The sequence below is a fragment of the Myodes glareolus genome, chromosome 4 (genome assembly GCF_982192425.1).
Source record: "Myodes glareolus chromosome 4, mMyoGla1.1, whole genome shotgun sequence".
Classification (NCBI taxonomy): Eukaryota; Metazoa; Chordata; class Mammalia; order Rodentia; family Cricetidae; genus Myodes; species Myodes glareolus.
In genome coordinates, this window is record NC_142029.1 from 83,214,591 (window position 1) to 83,234,756 (window position 20,166).

Consider the following 20,166-nt stretch of genomic DNA (forward strand, 5'->3'; position numbering starts at 1 on the left):
TAATTTTTGATTAACTGTTCCCTGATTAGAATGAAATGCCCTTGTCTCTCCTGACTAGCTTACTTTGAAGTATATTTTGTCAGATAATAGGATGGCAATTCCAGCTTGCTTCTTGATCATGTTTGTTTGAAAATTAACTTTTCCTTCTGTTCCCTTTAAGGTGGCATGTGCCTATCTTTAAAGCTAAACTTGAGTTTCTTGTAGATGACAGACAGATAGAATTTTGTTTTTCTGATTTTTCTTAATCCATTTTTTGAGGGGGGAGGCAAGGTAAGATCTATGTAGCTTCAACTGGTCCTGAAGACATAAAGATACATCTGCCTCTGTGTTCTGAGTGTTAGGGAAGAAAGTGGGCCACCACGCCCAGCTAGCCTGTGTCTTTTGATCAAAGAGTTGAGGCCATCAATATTTGGAGTTATTATTGAAAGTTTTGTGAATATTGCAGTCATTCTGCTACTATTTTGTTGGTTTATGTTCTTGCAATTTGTATTTCATTTAATTGTTTTTTAAGTTGCTTTGGCTGAGCTTATCCCTCTTTTCAATTCAAAATATTGCTTCCATTACTCTGTCTAGCATTTTTGTTGTTGGGTAGGAACCTTTTAGGCTGTTTGTATCATTGAAAGCTTTTTTTCCCCTTCAACTATGGCACACAGTTTTGCTGGGTATAGTAGTCTAGGTTGGCAGTTGTGGCCTTTTAGAACTTGGGAGTTCAGTGTTCCAAACTCTCCTGGCTTCCAGTTTCCACTGAGAAATTAGGTGTTATTCTCTGGTGGGTTTTCTTCTATACGTGACTTGTATTTTCTTTTGAAGTTTTCAATGTATTTTCCTTATTCGATATATTTAAGTGTTTTAACTATGATGTGCTATAGGATGTTTCTTTTCTGGTCTTGTCTAGTTGGGGTTCTGTATGCTTCTTTTATCTATATGGGTATGCCTTTCTTTAGTTTGGGGACGTTTTTCTTTTGGGGCTTTGCTAAAGATCTAGTCAATGCCATTGACCTGGGATTCTTTTTCCTCATCTATATTTGTAATTCAAATACATTTGCGGGGTGTCCTATATTTCTTTCATATTCTTTTCCTGTGCTTACTTCTTTATATATATTTTTGCTTGATATAGGTCCTATGGTGGTTTGAATGAGAATGGCCCCTGTGGGCTCGTATGTTTAAATACCTGCACTCCAACTGGTGGAACTGTTTGGAAAAGGGTTAGGAGGTGTGGCTTTGTTGGAGGTGTCACATAGGCCAGGTTTTAAGACTACAAAAGCCTCCCACCATCTCAGTGTGCTCTCTGCATCTAGTCCTTGGACTGGAATGTGTGTTCTCTGCTTCTGCTCCAGTGGCATGCCTGTATGCCTCGTGCCATGACGATAATTGATTTCTATCTGTCTGGAACTAAATTCTCAATTAACCACTTTTTTAAGTTCCCTTAGTCATGGTGCCTTATCCAGCAACAAAAAAGTGAAGAAAACATTTACTCTGACTCTTGATATCCTGTTTTCTGCCAGATTCATTCTACTTATAAGGCTTTCCCCTGAGTTTTCTCATTGGGATATTGAGTTTTTCAATTCCATCTTCATTCCAGCTTGTGTTCATATCAGTATTTCTCTCTATTAAACCCAGTTTTCAAACACTGAATTATATTTATCATTTCATTCAGCCATGTATTTGTATTTTCTTGAACAGCACTCAGGTATTTATTGTTCTTTTAGAGGTTCAGTAAAGTATTTCTGCCTTCTTTCAATTTTTTAATTCTTTGATAATTTATGATTGTGCCTGACATTCATCTAGGCAGTAGAGAATATTTCTACAGGACTAGTGGGTTTGATGGAAGACACACTATTTTGATCATTCATATTGTTTTTGTTTCTGTGACTTGACCTGGGCATGTGAACTTCTTTTTTGCATGTCTGATGTGGTAATCTGGGCTTCCTTAGATTAGGCCAATGAAAGAGATGTGTGATCTGAGCTGGGCCAGGTAAAGATGGTGGATGAGCGGTTTAACTAAACCTGGCTGACAAATACGGCTCTCAAATCATGGGTCTAGACTTAGACCTGAGGGTATGGTATAGAGATGACAGTGTGCTGAGGGAATGACACATGAGGAAAGGAGAACTCACCTCAAGAACGGCTCTTTAACAAAGCAGGTTTAAAGACCACTAATCTCGAGCTAGTGCTAGGGGTATGGAGACAGCCACAGGCAGGGAGGGAATGGAGATATGAAAGGGGGATAGGAAAAGGAAGAAGCGACTTACCCAACAAAAACAGCTCACGAACAAAGAGGAGGCTCGCAGGTCATGGGTCTGGAGCTAGGCTTGAGGGTTTGCAGCTGGTGGCAGGTTAGGAGAAAGCAAAGGGAAAAGGCAACTTACCTAGCAAAGGTGGTTCACAGACCTTCCATGTATTCAGAAAGCTTATGATGGCTGATCTTGGCTGTCACTGTAACATGCCTGGAAGAACCTCAACTGAAGAACTGACTCCATTAGATTGGTATGTAGGCATGTCTGTAGGGTATTTCCTGATTGTTAATATCAAGTCCTTTGGGCAGGGGCAGTGCCGTCCCCAGGCAGGTGGCTGGACACAGCCGAAGCAGCATTCTTCTGGGACTTCTGGTTAAAGCTCCTGCCTGGAGTTCCTGCTCTGGCTTCGCTCAAAGACAGACTGTAATCTGAACGCTAAAGTAAATCCTTTCCTTTGGTCATGGTGTTCATCACTGTTACAGGAAAAAAAAAAAAACCTAGAACAAAGATCCAGTGGGTTACCCTGGCAATTGTTTCATCAACCAACCTAACCAAAAGAAAGAAAAAAAACAAAATCCATACACAATAAACTGTTTTTAAGTCTATTTTGATAATTTTAAAGTGTAAAAACCCAGGTTACTATGAAGGACAAGTTCAAATCAAACCTCTGACATCAATTTTTAAAAGGCAAATCTAATACCTTTGAGAGTCTTACATAACACTTCCATTTTCTTATTATGTTATACACAAAGACAATGCAGCATACACAGGCTGCAGTAGTCTAAAGTGTGGTACTTGATGGTAGGTGAATATTTGCCCCCATGTTTTTGTCAAGTCTATGTTTCTGTGTGTTTAACATTCTCTTCCTTCCAACTATAGAAGCATGATTCCCTGCACAGCCCCTTTGCCAGCATTGCCACCAATTACACTTCCTTCAATAAACTAAATCTGTCCAGACAAGGATCTGTGAAGAGAGCAGCAACTCAACTCTCATCTCCATCTCACTAGAATTGCTTCTTCTATATATGACGTTCCATAGATAATGTGTGAATGAATAAACAGCTTAAGGGCTTAAAATTTCTCTAATAGTTAATCATTTTATTAAAATTAATTCTTAAAAACAGTGTCAAAGAATGCCAGACCAGTCTACTTAAATAGGCCAAACTAAAATAAAACTGTAACAGATAACATTTTCTTTTACACATGTATTTCACAGCATGAGTACCACATTGCCATCAGAGAAAGGTGCTTTATACCATTATGTTTTACTATTTACCACACGGGCATTAAACATTCTCATTACAAGATGAGACAATTTGCTGGTAGACACTTAAACACACACAGATACTGGTTTCAATATTGCAACATACTTTTGGTCAAAATGAAGGAAATACATCAAAATATGACATTGGCTAATATATTTTACAAGCAAATAATATTTAACTCTGCATAGTTTATACAATAGGCTGTGGCAATAAATAATATCACCAATCTCATCAACTGGCCACAAAAAGCCTAACATTCATTTAATTGATATGAAATGGTCTATTGGTGTAATTTCAACAAAGCCTTAAATGTGCCTTATTAACCTTAAATACATGAAAAGAAAAAGTACTAAACTGGACTAAGAAGGTATGTTTTGCTTAACTACAAATACACATGTCTAACATATTACATTCCTGACATAAAGGCAAATATTTTAATAGAAAAACTAGCAGTCCAAAAAATGTCAATGTGCAAATCATGAGGAAAACATTGCATTTAAATTTGCACTCATTTGCAAGTTACAGTACTAGCTCAGTATAAACACTAACAGGAAAAAATACTCAGCAGGGAAGAACGAGAATGACTGGGCATTGCTCCACAGTTAAGAAGTGCTTCTGGTGGTCGAGAGCATCTAACACCTCATGACTATCCTTCATTCAACAGAGGAGACAGCGGCATGCTTCATCCATGATGAGAACAGGAAGAACAACCTGAATCAGCAATGTTTTCTTCCTCAATTTGGTATAAAGGCCCTGTTCATTATTTTAACTTACTGTTAGCAAACTTCAAGTGTTTCTGAATCAGGTTTGTTACATGATATAAAGAACAGCTTTCCTTCATACAATACAAGGTTGATTTTTTTTAATTAAAATGTTATGACAAGGTTCATGCACTCTACCAACATGGGGAGGCAATGCTCAGGTAGAGTAAAACCCAGCTTGCATTAGATTCAAATTCCACAGATTCTCTGTGTTGCTTTCAAAGTGTTAACCGTGTCCTGGAAAGCAGAATTGCCTAATTCTTGTATCACATCTATTAAATGAGAGGTATGTAAAAGTAAACTCCCAATTTTTCAAACTACAGAATGTCAAGAATTCTATTAGGGATGTTAAAAGCACTGGGAAGAACCCTAGTTTTCAGTGTGCCATCTGCACCACAGGAGAACAGTCTGTTGTCCTGGCTGATGTCAATCTGCGTGACTCCAGCTCCAATGTTCCGGAATATGGACTGCTTAGCATGTTCATTCTTAAATGAATGAATCAGGCCATGACCTGTCAATCTCCACACCTAGTTTAAAAAGAAAGTATGGTCAGTCATTAAAATGAGAGACCCAAAGTTAAAAGTATGGCCCTCACTTCGGTTCCTTGGTCTGACTAATTACACCAAAGTCCACTTGCCTGCTGACTGCTGCTTTCCTAACAGTCTACTCCCAGTCAGTGAGAGTAACTCCCATAAGTCACAGCCTATCCTTAGACTTACTGCTGCTTCTTTCAAATTTCTCTCCTCACATGCTGTTCCAGTTTTACAGTTCTCACACATATATACACATATCCCTTCATTTGGTATATAAACCAAATACTTAATCCAATAAAATGCTTCCATGTGAAGCTTGATCTAATGCAACATAAAAGAAATATGGTACTACATCACGAACCTGAAAACATTCTTTCAGTTATGAATATTGAGGACAGAGGTGGGGAAAAGGAAGAAAATTCTGAGGTATCAAACTAATTTTGCTAAATGTATCCATGAGTTAATTAAACCCACCCACTTGGGGCTAGTGGCATCCTTGTTAGTGAGTGCCTGCCTTGTGCTTGCCTAGCATCATGAGGTTCTTGGCTCAAATCATCATCATTACAAAACAAAACCTCTGACTGCTCTTAGGACTAGGGGGAGGTGGGGAGGGGGAGGGAAAAGGGAGTTGGGGAGGAGGTGGAACCTTCTAATAAATAAATAAATAAAATAAAATAAAATGAAATATTGATGCAAAAAGCAAAAAAACAAAACAAAACCTCAAGCATTCCACTCAAAACAAAGTCTTTTTTGTTAATATTGTGTGATGTAAGCAAGTATTCTACTACTGGGTCGCACTCCAGCCCATTCCAGATTCAGAGGACTAATAACATGAGAGTCCAGTGAATTTGATTATTAGCTGGATTTCCAAAGAAGAATGGTTTAGAGTCATACAGAAATAAATAGAAAAAAAATAAAAAAGAAGTAAATAAGGGCTGGGTCGGGGGGCATGTCAAGGGCATGCAGTACTCCACAAGGCTTTACAAGGCCTCCGTTTCAGAGTACAAGGGCTGGATTTCCTCTTTGCTAGCAGTCTCGACAACAGAACAGGACTAACACCTAATACATTCCCATCTCCTGGGTTTACTTACTTTTATATTGCCTTCAGCAGAACCTGTAGTAAAGTATTCCTCACAAGGGTCCAAAGCCAAAGCCTTAATAGCCGAGTCATGTGCCTGGAAGGTGTGCATCAGCTGTCTCTGTCTGATGTCAAAAATGCAGATGTACCCTTTCCTGCCCCCAGAGATCAGGAGCTGTTGTTTGGGGGCATACTGGAGTACTGTGGCACCATGGTCATGACATGTGAAACCTGAAAAGAGAAAGCATCAGGAAACTTTCCCAAAACAACTTCTAGCTTTTGGTTCTGATGTTTAAACTCACATTTAAAAACACAGAAGCTAACAGTGCACTTTTTTCAATTCAAGTGTTCTGATTTATTTAGAAAGTGTCTCCCAAAAGGTTCATGTGTTGAGGATTTGTCCCGGAATACTTGGGAAGGAATCTAATCACTAAGAGATGACAACCATGAGGGCTCTGGCTTCAGCTCTTGATTGTACATGGAAAGATACATAATTTGATGGCATTTCTGGGAAACTGTGAGACGTGGCAAATATAGCAGAACCTTTGGACCATAGTCTGCTATGGCCTTTTCTTTTGCTCTGCTTCCTGTCTACCCGAGGTACGATGAGGTCGGCATCATCACATGTTCTCTGCCGTGATCTTGTCTCACAGCACAGGACACATGGGGCCAGCAGACTGTGAAGAAGCCTCTGGAGCCCTTAACCACAACAAACTCTTCTTCCTTTAGTTGTTTGTCAGATATTCTGCACAGCCACAATGGGACAAACAGAAACACTAAAATACATCAATCTTTTAAGTCCAGAAGTTCCCCAAACCCTTTAATTAAAATGCTAAGAAGGCTAGAAAACAATTTCTACCCATCATGTCAACATGAAACACGAACAGAAAAAAAAGTCCTAAATCCTGTGCCTTATACAAAGCATGGAGAAGCATCAAATATGGGAACAGCACACTAGCCCTCATTAATGTGTGCTGCACGCATGTGAATCTCAAGTGTTTCTCACAGCTGTAGAAGCGGAGGTGGAGCCCAGGCTCCTCAGCGGCACACCCCCTCACCTCATCGCTACCCAGCAGCATTCACCCCACATAATGCTGTCCGCATCCAAAGATCCCTGTGGCTAAGAACACTCAACCTCATGCACCTGAATACTCCTGGTCACAACCAAGGAGCTGTCCTTGTCCTACAGTCTGATAAGTGTCTCCATGTGTTTCTGGTTTATGGCACAACTAGATAGTAGCAGGGCTTTTAGGAGATGAGGGTCTCATGAAAGGAAGGGAGATTTGGAGAGTTATTTCCTTAAAGGGGATCCCAATTCTCCCTTCTGCTTCTGGGCAGTCACGAAGAGAGCAACTTCCTCTACCTCATGTTCCCTCCATGAAGTCCTTCTCTGCCACAGACTCACAGGACAAACAAGCAGGAGCTGAATCTGTTAGCCAAAATAACCCCTTATCTCTACACACAGTCCTCTATATCAGCCTATGAGCACACACTGGGTTCATGAAGTCAGATCAGACCTGGAGAGCATTTCTTCAGAAAGTGTCAAAAATCACACCTTAACTCACCGTGAATGAGGCTGTTTCCAGGTGATATTAGTGTGTCCCAGAGGCATACATTTCTTTTAAAGAAATAACAAAGTACATCAGAAAAAAATTATTCTAAAACCATCAATAAGGACAAATTTTGTCAAGAAAAGTATTTGTACTTATTTGAGATTTCCACCTATAGTGGAGGTGGTTTATCTCTTCTAAGAGCTTATCCCTTCCCAAACTAGTGTCAATCTGCTTCACAAGGTCCCTGTCATTGCACCCCAACCCCTCTCTTTCTACTACCCTTCTGCAGAAACTGGGAAATGACTTCCTCGGTAAAGGGTACTTCTATATCCTGGGGAAATAATCACTTCAAGGGAACAGGTGCTGTTCATAGCATACAGCTAATGAAAACAGTGTGAGGGGAAATGCAAAGAACAATGACGATAGCATGCCAAATACTTGTTAGTGCTCGAGAAGAACCAATGAGTGCTTTATAATGATAGCTTTTTAAAGACTAAATCACTGCGGTATAAAAATGACAGATGTTACTATAGACTATATTAGGAGAAATTTTTGTTTTGGTTTCTTTCTGGTAAGTAAAACCATTGTAAGAATTGTAAAACATTTTTTAAAAGATCCTTGAATTAAAAAATTCCTATTAAAAGAAATTATTACTTTCTAGGAAAGATAATTTTGTATCTAAAGTTTTTTCATTCCTTTGTTTCTGCCAACCTACCTATTGTCATTGGACTGTCCAGATGTTGCAACTAGACTTGAAGAGGTGATAAAAGCAAAGTCACTTGTGGCCTTACTGTGACACTGCCAACTCTACAGAGAACAAAACATAACCAATGTTATCTAAAAATCCAGTAGCAACTGAAATAATACAAATACCATTCCACCTATAACATAATAGACTCATGAGTGAGAATATGTATTTTTAAATTTTACTTTTCATTTTTGTTGATTTTGATACAGGACCGTGATACATATCTCAGGCTGCTTCAAACTCATGATCCTCAGGTTCCCAAGTGCTGTACCACCACACCCAACCCAAACTCAGTCTGGATAGGGAAGAGTGAGGCGGGTCCACACTGCAAGGTGGCCTGAATGTCAGCCTCCTCCATACTAAACAGCCTAACTCTCTTTCTCAGAATGGAGACACACACTGTGTGTTTCCTGTGTGAACCTGCAGGCCACATGGCACCTAGAGCCCACATTGCCAACTTTCCCTTCTTTTTAAGACAAGGCACAGCACTCTGAAGAATGTTTAGTGTGCACACTGATTAAGTCAGTATGAATTAGGGGTGACTGCCTCTCCCATTTCTAATTCTTCCATTTTTAAGGGTAGTATTTATGTTTTGAGTCTATGAAGTATTAGAAGTTGTAATAATTTGACCTTACTAATATTTTTTTTCTACTGGAGGAAGCATTATGTTTGTAATCATGCTCCTAATTCGCAGGTCAAATAACAAGACAGTAAATATAGTTTAAAATTATCTTTCGGCTGGGTGGTGGTGGCGCACGTCTTTAATCCCAGCACTTGGGAGGTAGAGGCAGGTGAATTCCTGTGAGTTTGAGGCCAGCCTGGTCTACAAGAACTAGTTCCAGGATAGCTAGGACTGTTACACAGGGAAACCCTGTCTCGAAAAACCAAATTTTATATATATATATATATATATATATACATATATATATATATATATATAATATTTCATATTAGAAAGTGTTAAACTATTTGAGAATTCAGAAAAATTAAAAATAAACCTAAGTAAGTCTCTAAAACTTCTAAGCTCTTTTCTTTTTTTGGGTTTTCAAGACAGAGTTTTTCTGTGTAGCTCTGGCTGTCCTGGAACTTGCTTTGTAGACCACAGCTACACAGAGAAACTCTGAGTTCACCTGCCTCTGTCTTCTGAGTGTTGGGATTAAAGGCGTGAGCTACCACACCTGGCAACTTCTAAACTCTTAATAAAGTAGTTTATCATACTCAGTCTATTTGCAAATTACTTTGGTAATATCCAATAATTTAAAAATTAGAAAGAGTTGATAGGTATGCTGAATTAAAAGTTATAATCTCTAATCAGGCATGGTAGCTTCTGTACACTTTTAATCCTAGCACTCAGGAGGCAGAATCAGACAGATCTCTGAGTTTGAGGCCAGGCTATCAACAGAGCAAGTTCCAAGCCAGTCAATGGCTATACAGAAAAACCCTGTCTCAAAAAACAAATTATATTTTTTGAATTATAAGAAAAGAACTGGGCACTACAGTATGTGAACTAACAGACACAATGATGGATGTCTGTAGCATCAGCTGAAGTGCTACAGACTGGAAATTTGAGGCAGGAGGATCATTTGAGCCTAAGATTTGAAAGTCAGCCTGGGCTGCAGCAAGACCCCACCCTAAACTAAATATATGAACTTACCAAAGACAGCTGATTAGATTAATAGCTCAAACAATTTTAGTAATAACAACCTTGAATAACTTGATAAACTCAAAAATACTAGTATAAATCACAGTGAATAATAAGCTGAAGAGGCAAACTCTAACTTGTCCATCTAACTTAGGCAGTGGTGCAGTCTAAATACAAACATTCACCTTTGAAATCTCTGTGTTCCTTGTGTTCACCCAACTTTGCCAATCACAAATGCACATTTAAAAGTAGCCCTTCACAAAGTCTACAAGTCTAAACCTGCCCTAAAAGATTACTAAGAAGTCCCTGCAATGTGGGACACTGTCTACTAAGCCAAGTATTCCTTTCTTGCTATATCAGATGATGAGTAGAGAAATTTCAAAGAGAGAGCCCAGATGGAGGATGCCAGGTATTTAAAAATAAACAGGACATTATTCTGCATGAGCTCATCAGACTGAAGGCAAAACATACACTCAAGATTACCTGCATTTCTTAGAAGACATTATGGCAGTCTGCAGTGCACTAATCAAAAGGGATATTCTTATCTCTTACATATATTGAAGGAGTTGGCAAGGGGAAAAACATGACCAAAATATATTGCATGAAAAAGATGTTTTAATAAAAATGTTTTTTTTTAAAAAAAATCTATATACTCTAGAAAGGACCCAGAAGGTTCCAAGCTGTCTAAGTCTCTATTTATTTATGTAATGCCAAAGGTCCCACCCGGGGCTGCAGAGGGTTCAGAGCTAGAGATCTCAGGGACAGAAGCCTGCCTAGCTCTTCCAAACATTCATGTGGTGCCTCACAGTCGTCTCTATCTTCAGCTCCAAGGGACCTCATGCCCTCTTCTGTCCTCTGGAGGAGCACAGACACATGCAGGCAAAACACGTAAGAACAAAATGAGTTTATCTAACAGAAAAAAGCTTAGATCCCACTCAGGACAGTATCCTCTTCCCTCCTAGGCCACACCACTCTATGTCATCAGGTGTTTTACATGTGCGACATAACCTTCTAGGGCTAGAGTTCAATCTGGTTAGAAGGAAAAATTCTAAAGAAAGTTCATGCTCAGAACCTGTCTGAATCTTAATTATGTACATAATAAAATTCCACAAAAAAGTTTAGTTGTCATGAATAAAAACATTATTTTTTTTAAAAAAGAATTGTTTCCAATAAGGACAAAAGTTTCATTATAAAGGTATTCCAACCTGAACCACATACAGGAAAGATCCTTTAAGGTTGCCCATTAAGGTAAAAAGCAAAAGTAGTTTGCTGTTGTTTGGAAATTTCTATCCAAATTGAGGTAAGACTGATGGCTCGTGCTGGGCAGAACTGTCATTTCCCACAGAGCCACTACTGAGACACACCGTTAAGGCAGACACACATCACCAACACCATGTTCTCTACATGTACTCTGGAAATGTGAGGGCACTTACCATGTAAGGCTTAGGATTTGATGCAGTTTGATTAACTTGCCAGATACTCAGAAAACCCTCTCCGTCTGCAACACCACACTGTAAGAACGGCATGAATATCAAACACAGACCCTCAGAATTCCTGCCAAAGGTAAGACCACCTCTAGACAGGAGACTTGCTCAGATCCCACTTCACAAACCTTCTCCTACAGCCATGCCCACTGTGCTTCACACAAAGTCTGAGTACCCCGCCTTCCTGGTCACCTTCTAAGTGAGCTCCACACCCTATTTCACTGCCTTTCCCTAAACATCCACAACAGAGGGAGGAAGAAACTGGGTGTCCCTAGGACTCCAGCAAGCTGGGTGATGTCAACGGCACTGGGGGCAGAAGTAGTTTTCTTTCACACCATGCTGAAATGAATGACTAATTTGTGGATTTGTATTTCTATTGTAGGAAAAATGGTCATATAAACAGAATCTAATACACTGACTGCTCAGTTAACCCCAGGATCCTTAAAAAATTTTTGATACAGCTTTAATATTGATTAAATTTTATCCTTAGTATTCAGTTATTTTTAGATGTATTCAGCACTAACTCCCAGGAACAAACCTTGTTGCCTTGTGAGTTAAAATACAATCTAGTAACTCTTGCATTGCCAGCTTGACGGAAACAGACAAGTTGCTGAGGTCGTGTCCACTCAAACATACGTACACTGCCATCCTGGGCACCTGTGAGATCTAAACACAGAAGGGGGGCGGATAAGAAACTGAAGTTTTTCAATAATTCCTTTCTTCAAAACGAGAAAAGAAACTTAAAACCCTCCGATGACAAGATACTTACAGTACTGGTGGACAGGGTGTGAAGTCATTCTCTTCACATTATGGAGGTTCCTTTTCATGAGCTTTAAGAGGAGAAAAGATGGGTTTAAGGAACGAGGAAGGACAAGCGTCAGAGGAATTCCCATGAGAGACTGAGATAAGCCCTGCAGAGGACTCTGAACATCTAACACACATCTGTGTACACAGAAGCTGTCACTCACTGTATAGCCCTGCCCTGTGTAGACATTACAATCTGCTTCCTCTAGTGACAAAGGGACTCTCGCCCAACTGCCCCCTCCCTGAAAACCATCAGGTTGTTTTTATTCTCCTCCCTCCCTCCCTCCCTCCCTCCCTCCCTCCCTCCCTCCCTCCCTCCCTCTCTCCTTCCCTCCTGTAGGATCTGGCTATGTAACCCAGGCTAGCCTCAAATTTGCAATCTTTCCACCTCAGCCTCCCGAATGTGAGGACTACAAGCATGAACCACTGACCACAGCTGGTATCCATATCCTTCAGAGCAGAACATGAAAGAATAGGGCTCCTTCACTACTGACCAAGAAGAATTAACCTTCAGTAATCTGAGGCAATTTTCAAACATAAATAGACATGAACTCCTCTTTGACTTTGCTTTACTATTCTGTGTCTCAGTTTGCTCATCTGTAAAATGATACTGGGGGATAATAACATCCATTCTGACCTGTAGTTGATGTGTGGAAAAAAAATCATACACTGGGGAAACTCAAAGTAAATCAGTTACTCTCATCTTTAGGACCATTTCTATGTCAAGTAACTCCAATGTACTTCTTAAGGAACCCGTACCCAGGCACCACATATGCCTAGAAATAAGACATACCACGGTAGCTCCAGTGCTGGTCTGCCCACTGCCTAGCCATGGCAGAGATGGAGGTGGGTGCACCTGGCTTGTAGAATGGGCGGCTGCACCAGGCTGATACAGGGTTGTGGTGGAACCACGGTAATCAATATCATCTGAACTGTGAAAAACAGTTGCAAAAGTTTTTCTCTCTCAACACAAATCAAACTATAGAGATTTTACACAATCATATAAGATTCTTTTTTAATGTTTTTTTTTCTTGAGGATACAGATTTTTAGTAAGGGTTTTTCTTTTTATATTTTTCCCTCCTCCTCCTCCTCTTTCTTTTCTTTTTTTTTTTTTTTTTTTTTTTAAAGACAGGGTTTCTCTGTGTGACAGCTCTGGCTATCCTGGAACTTGGTTTGTAGACCAACCAGACTGGCCTCAAACTTAAGAGTGTGCCACCATTGCCCAGCACTTCTTTTTTTTTTTTTCAAATAATTTTCTTTTGCAGTTAAATTATTATTTAAAAAACAGAATATTCATTAATTAAAAACTTAGACACAGAGTTGGGCAATGGTGGCATACAACTTTAATCCCAGCACTCGAGATGCAGAGGCATGTGAATTTCTGTGAGTTTGAGGCCAGCCTGATCTACAGAGCAAGCTTCAGGACAGTCAAGGCAATACAGAGAAACTCTGTCTCAAAAAAAAAAAAAAAAAAACCAAAGAAAAACAAGCAAACAAATAACTGAGGCACAAATCTTAATCTAGTCAATATTAACACTAGAATTTACCCTTCAAACAAAATTTAAAATCAGTCTAATATATTATCTGTGTGAGCAGCTTTATTGCTACAAAATTAGAACAAGTATTTTAATCCTGTGAGGATTTACATGCACAGTCAATGGTTGGTGGGTAGGGAGACACTTCGTTAAGGGAATAGCACTGGTGAAGTGCCTATGGTCCTATAAACAACCATAATGAAATTCATGGGGTCACAAACACACCCACAAAAGACACAAAAAGAGAAGGGAAGCTAGCTGAGAAAATGAAAGAGTATCAGCTGGGGGTAGATAAAGACAAAGAGGCCAGTAGTAATTCCATCAATATATATGTATACGGATGAGAATACCATAATTAAATAAAACTTTTAAAAAAGTATTTAGCATCAATTTTACTTTAGTAAACATAAATATTAAGTGATCTCTTCCATACAGGTAACCCATATATCAAATTATTTCATTTCCATTTATTTGCTTGGGTTTTGTTTTTTTGTATGTGTGGAATGTGTTTTCAGCTGCATGGGCCCTTGGAAGTGAAAGGTTGAAGTCAGGTGCCTTCCTCCACTGCTCTCCACCATATTCTTTTGAGACAGGGTCTCTCACTAAACTGGAGCTTCCTGTTTCTGCTAGGCTGGATGGCCAATGAGCTGCTGGAACCTACCTCTCAATGTTTTGCCGATGCTGGTATTTCAGATACATGCTACTCAGATTGTAGATGGGTCCTGGAGATCCAGATTCAGGTCTTCATGATTATGCAGCAAACTCTTTACCAACAAAGCTCTTTCCATCCTTTGTTTGTTTGTTTTAAGTCAAGGTCTTGCTTTGTAGCCTAGACTGGCCTTGAACTTTAGATTCTTTTGTACCTGACTCTCCCAAGTGTCAGATACAAACCACCACGTCCAACTATCCCTGCCCTCCTACCCCAGGTGCAAATGAACTCAAGATTCTTGAATGCTAAACAGGCTCCAAGCTATAGCCCTAACCCCAAATTATATTTTTAAGGAAATAAGAAATATAATTTTAAAGATTCTTAAAGTTTTTCTTCAGGCCTGTGGTCCCACTACTTGGAAAGTAAAAGGTAGAGACCAGGAGTTCAAGGTCATGCTCACCAACATGGTAAGCTGTAGGGTAGCCAGGGCAACTGAGACCCTGTCTCAAAAATCCAAACACAAAAAGAAAAAAATATTAAAATATTAATTTCATTATATAAAAATATGAACGGAAGTTGTTGATGGCACAATATACTATATTAAATGGTTCTATCACTCTAAACTGTGATGAAAGCCTGATTATAAACTCACAAAAGGATGTACATGGAAAGCAGTCCCTAGGGTACCATCCTAGGACATAAAATTCCTGACTGGAGAAAAGCAACACAAAAGACAAACATCTAGGAAAAGCCTAAAATAAAAAAAAAAAGTGCCGCAAAACTCTTTTTTTTTTTTTTTGCAGAACTCTTTGGATGACAACTAAAATTGATGACATTTTTATCTGTAACACTGTAGAATTAATGAGACCAACTCATCAATTTGTCTATAAATTTACACATTCTATTTTCTCCCTTAATTACCCAGATGGGTTAAATTTACCAACTACTATGCAACTCCTGACATTGCCTTGGGGTTAAACATCAAAGTGGCAGTTTTAAACCTATTCTGGTTTAAATACTATAAAATGTTTAATGAGAAAGCTATGAGTAGTTTATAAATTTTAATATAAGTAAAGAACTTCTATTGTCAACTAAAACTATTAGGTTTGTTTCTTGCACAACTAAAGAGAGTTAACATCTTTCTCTTCCCAACAATTTAGCAGGCACTGGCTAAAGACAATGGTATTTATAATCAACCATGAGACACACCTTTTAGATTCTCTATCATATTCTTCTCCAATCCATATATATGATTGACAGGCCAGCAGAGAAGTGACATCAAGTTCCTGAACATCATGTGTTGAAGCCAAAACAATTTCATTACAATTTGCCTAAAAAGCAAAGAGAGAACAATGATTTGGGCAATTTCACCAAAAGTCACCACATTGTTTATAATGGCTACAATGTTTACCTTATTAATAGAAAATGCCATGATCATGTCAGATTCCTTATGAATGACTTTTGCCTTCCCTCCTGGATAGCCCAGATCAGCTTCGACCTACAAAACATTGCTGAGGTTTAGTTGTTGCTGTGTGACTCTACACAGACATGAAATCCCACAGGATTACAGCTTGGTAAGAAGAAAATGTAGCAGCAGCAGGAAGAGAGTGGGGGAGCATTAGTGCGCTGGGAATTAGTTTGGGAAATCTACACTCATGCTCTGTAATCAAACACCCCAATTATGTAGTCCCACTGTGAATGCACAGTAATGATTACAAAAGATGGCCAAATTTTTTCACAATTTTGTGAACTAAATTTATATATTTTAGTTCTTTCAAAAATGCACAAATATTCTGTAAAAAGTATGTGTGTGTGTGTGTGTGTGTGAGAGAGAGAGAGAGAGAGAGAGAGAGAGAGAGAGAGAGAGAGAGAGAGAGTGAGTAGAGGAGCATAGGTGAAGGACAGAGTCATAGAAAGTCAAAGGAGAGACACATGAAGGGCTGCGAAATGAAACAGAGAGAACCTAGGAAGATGAGGGAAAAAGAATGAAGACTTGTCAGAAGAGACAGGGAGGCATCCGGAGAACCAGAGACAAAGGGGAAGTGGAGCAGGAGAGTCAAGAAAGACCACTGGGTTTAAAAACAGACTCAAACATGTGACAGAGTGGAGATGAGAATAAGAAAGAAGAATCTACGGCTGAACAGAGCAGAGCTAGGCACAGGGTGTTTCCTGTCCTCCGCTCAGGGAGGGATGAACAGCAAGTTCTCTTCCTCAGCTGGGCAGCCATGGTTAGCACAGAGATTAGGGTTAGCTCCGAGAACCTGGAGAAGTGAGCGGCAGACAGCGAGCGCACGGGAGACTACCTTGATATGGCAATCTTCTGCTACGGAGTTGTGTTTGACCTGCTCCACATGTTCTTCTACAGACTACAGAACACCACACCGCCACAAACACAAAACACATGCATAAAACAAACCATAAAGAGAATGAAAAATTTCAAGCTACAATAGTTATAATAAAATTAAATTGGCTAAAACAAAGTATCAGATAGACAAAGTAAAACAACATAACTAAAGCTATTCTATCATATACACATGAAAACCTAAAAAGTATTTCAAAATAAAAATTTATTATTTGTATACAATTTATATAACAAAATTCTCCAAACTATAATATCTAAAAATAAGACTTACTTCTTTTAATTTTGTGTTATCTACATGTATATCCTGATATATGTGCATGAGGTCACAGGGAGGCCAGAATTCAATACGCAGTGTCTTCCTCAGGCCTTCTCCACCTTATTTTTTGAAACAGGGCCTCTCACTGAATCTGGAGCTCATCAATTACCAGCCAACAAACTTCCTGGATCCACCTGTTTCTGCCTCTCCAGTTCTGGGAGTACAGATGTGCTACCACACTTGGACTTCTATATGGGTGCTGGAAAACCTAACCTGTGTCCTTATACTTGCACGGAAAGCAATTTATTGCCTGAGCCATCTTCCCAGTTTTGTCATTAGCTGCTGCCCCCTCCATTTATTTTTATATTTTGAAGGTTCTAAAGACTGAACCCATGGCTTCACACTGTTAGAAAAGCACCTTTGTTTTCACTGTTTCATTTTTACAAATCTGAGTAATCACATAACCAGAAGATTACTCTCCTTGTAAATAAATGTTTGAGAGAACAAGGTACAGGGAAAAAAGTGTACTTGCTTGAGCCCTGATTGACAAGTCCTAAGGGAGGTACAACTGGAAATATTCCTCTACTGCAGGAACCCCAGAAGACACGATCAGAGCCTGAAACTTCTCCTCAGTGGACCTGATGAGACAATTTCAGCCTAACAGTCTATTCAGATTCTCTGACCCTCCTGAAAGGGGCTAACTCAGTGAAAGTCAACAACTGAAAATATCAGCTTGCTAAGTCAACTACCTAGTCTGATATATTTATTAATTTGACAAAAGCTTGATTTGTGAAATACTTTTTCTTTAACTGATTTGATGAATAAAGCTACCTTCTTATGCCAAAAATTTCAAATGTTTTAGAATTAGTCAACATGTCAGTTTTTGTTTTTAAAATTTTTATTTGTATGTATGCATGCATGCATGCATGTATGTATGTATGTATGTACGTGTTTTATAGTATGTATATACCACATGTGTGTGGGTGACCACAGAGGCCAGAGACAGTGTCATGTCCCCTTGAGCTGGAGGTAGAAGCAGTTGTGAGCTTCCAGACTTGGAGCTAAGAATAGAACTCAGGTCCTTTGAAAAAGTAGTAAGTGTTCTTAACTGTTGAACATGTTTACTTTCCCTCTCCCCTCCCTCTTGCCTACCCCACAAAGGTTTCTTTTTTTTTTTTTTTAAAGGATTTTACTAATCAATTTATCAAATTTGTTGATCACCAAAATCCTACCCCCAAACCTACAAAGATAAAGCACACCTGTTGGAGATTTTATTTCTGGGAATAGTGATCAGTTTTTAATCTTAAAAGACTTAAATATTTTCCAAAATTCTTTTCTTAAAGAAAACACATTTTCAACAGATCTGTACTTTTTTTTTTAAGATTTATTTATTATGTACACAGTGTTCAACTTCCTTGTATGCCTGCAGGCCAGAGGAGGGCACCAGATCTCATTACAGATGGTTGTGAGCCACCAACCATGTGGTTGCTGGGAATTGAACTCAGGACCTCCGGAAAAGCAGTCAGTGCTCTTAACCTCTGAGCCATCTCTCCAGCCCCCAGATCTGTACTTTTTGATACAGTAGCCACTAACCACATGGCTACTCAAACATTGGACATTTAGTTACATGGGCCACACTTCAATTCTCAGCCATAGGTGACTGGTGACTATTCTGTAGGGTGGCAGAGACACAGCGATTACACTGCACTAGACAAGACAGTCACTTCATTCAATGTGCAGAAGTCAAAGGGGAGACTGTTGAAAACCCTCTCATTCCAGTTCTTCCCTAAAACCTACAATATACTCCTACAGCAAGTTTATCTCTGCTTCCCTGTAGTGTTCATAGGGACCTTCTGATGGACCTCACAGCTTGGCCTACTGACTCCAAAACCAGAGCCTGCAGGACATGATGGAAAGGAGACTGAGGGCAGAGAGAGGTTCTAAGTTGTAAGGATGCAAGAAGCCTGAACATAACTGTTTCCCACAGGACTCAAGGATCTGTGTGCTACAAACCTTACCAAGAAAGCTACAAACCTTACCAGTTTTTATAAACTGTTATGTTTAATGGTTTAAAGAACTAAACATTCAGAAAATACATTTCTTCAAATATTTGGCTTTTGTGAATAACAACCTCATAACTGAGTAAGCACCTTTCATTTTAGTCATTTCTTAGGTTCCACACTGGAACAAGGAGAGAGCATCAATCACCACAGAGGCAAACAGTATACCTCTGTGTGCTCCCTAACAAATACTGTACCAGCAATGTCAATTCCATTAGAGTCTTAGTTATCAAAAAAGCTCATCACCTTAACTCTAGTTCCAGGGATCAGAAGCCCTCTTCAATTAAAAAAAGAAAAAGAAGGAAAAATTTGTTTATTTTGATTTTTTGTTTGCTTGTTTTAGTTGCTTTTTCAAGACAGGGCTTCTCTGACAGCTTTGGAGCCTGTCCTGGAACTCACTTTGTAGACCAGGCTGACCTTGAAAACCTGTTTTTTGTAAATTAAAAGTAAATAACATGCTTAAAAGGCTATGTTTTGTTTTAAATTACATATTTAAAAGATCATATCATAAAGTTCAGCCATTTATGTTAGGCTCTGGAAACCATTTACTGTAAAGCTATTCTATGTGACAGTCCAACAGCATTTATTTAAAGGAATTACCAATTGTATTTGAATTCGTGCTCTATCGTGGAACTTGCACTGTTTAATGGCTATGAGATGGAAATGCTAAGTTTTATAAAAGCTCACTGAAGCTTGATAAGCTTTGGCTACTCCTCAGAATGTTTAAAAATAACAGAGAACAACCCATCTGAAAATACATTTTCAAAATAAGTCAAATACTAAAAATCAGATACGTTAAAAAGAGAGAGAGAGACTAGAGAAAAACTACAACAGAAAAAAATTAATCTCGGAATACCTCACTTTGCTTTCTCTTCTTTGTGAAAATGTATCTAATAAACGTCTCCTGAAGAACTTCCTGTTTGACAAGGAAATGCCAGAGTCGCTTGACTGGCAGTGCAGACGCATCCCGAGATCTATCAAATGGACAAATGGTTGACAACCAGTCAGCTCACAGAAAACAGCTTTTGCAGACATTTGCTTCAAATCCTCCAAGTATGTTCAAAGATTTATTTCTCTCTTAATTTTAGATTTTCCTGAATATAATCGCTTGACCCAGTAATCAATTTTTCAGTGGCACTGAATGAACTAGGGGAGATAAGTATCAAGTGACTCACTGCTCATTGGTTTTGGTTTTTTA

At 39.0% G+C, this 20,166-nt stretch overlaps 1 protein-coding gene across 5 annotated transcripts in view; it reads right to left on the minus strand.

The window, feature by feature from the left end:
* Nucleotides 1-3,314: 3,314 nt before the first annotated feature.
* Nucleotides 3,315-20,166, minus strand: part of Dmxl2 (Dmx like 2) — a 135,781-nt gene continuing 118,929 nt past the window's right edge. For 3 of the 5 annotated variants that reach the window (XM_048417613.3, XM_048417612.3, XM_048417611.3), the window contains exons 33-44: nucleotides 19,825-19,942; nucleotides 16,594-16,656; nucleotides 15,702-15,788; nucleotides 15,500-15,621; nucleotides 12,899-13,037; nucleotides 12,071-12,131; nucleotides 11,840-11,967; nucleotides 11,251-11,328; nucleotides 8,143-8,234; nucleotides 7,440-7,492; nucleotides 5,888-6,105; nucleotides 3,315-4,790 (exon numbers count right to left, since the gene is read on the minus strand). In XM_048417613.3, coding sequence (XP_048273570.3) covers nucleotides 4,581-4,790; nucleotides 5,888-6,105; nucleotides 7,440-7,492; nucleotides 8,143-8,234; nucleotides 11,251-11,328; nucleotides 11,840-11,967; nucleotides 12,071-12,131; nucleotides 12,899-13,037; nucleotides 15,500-15,621; nucleotides 15,702-15,788; nucleotides 16,594-16,656; nucleotides 19,825-19,942 — 1,369 coding nt within the window. In that variant the 3' untranslated portion in view covers nucleotides 3,315-4,580. The remainder of the gene's footprint in view (nucleotides 4,791-5,887; nucleotides 6,106-7,439; nucleotides 7,493-8,142; nucleotides 8,235-11,250; nucleotides 11,329-11,839; nucleotides 11,968-12,070; nucleotides 12,132-12,898; nucleotides 13,038-15,499; nucleotides 15,622-15,701; nucleotides 15,789-16,593; nucleotides 16,657-19,824; nucleotides 19,943-20,166) is intronic. The other 2 variants (XM_048417615.3, XM_048417614.3) reach the window with 1 other exon arrangement.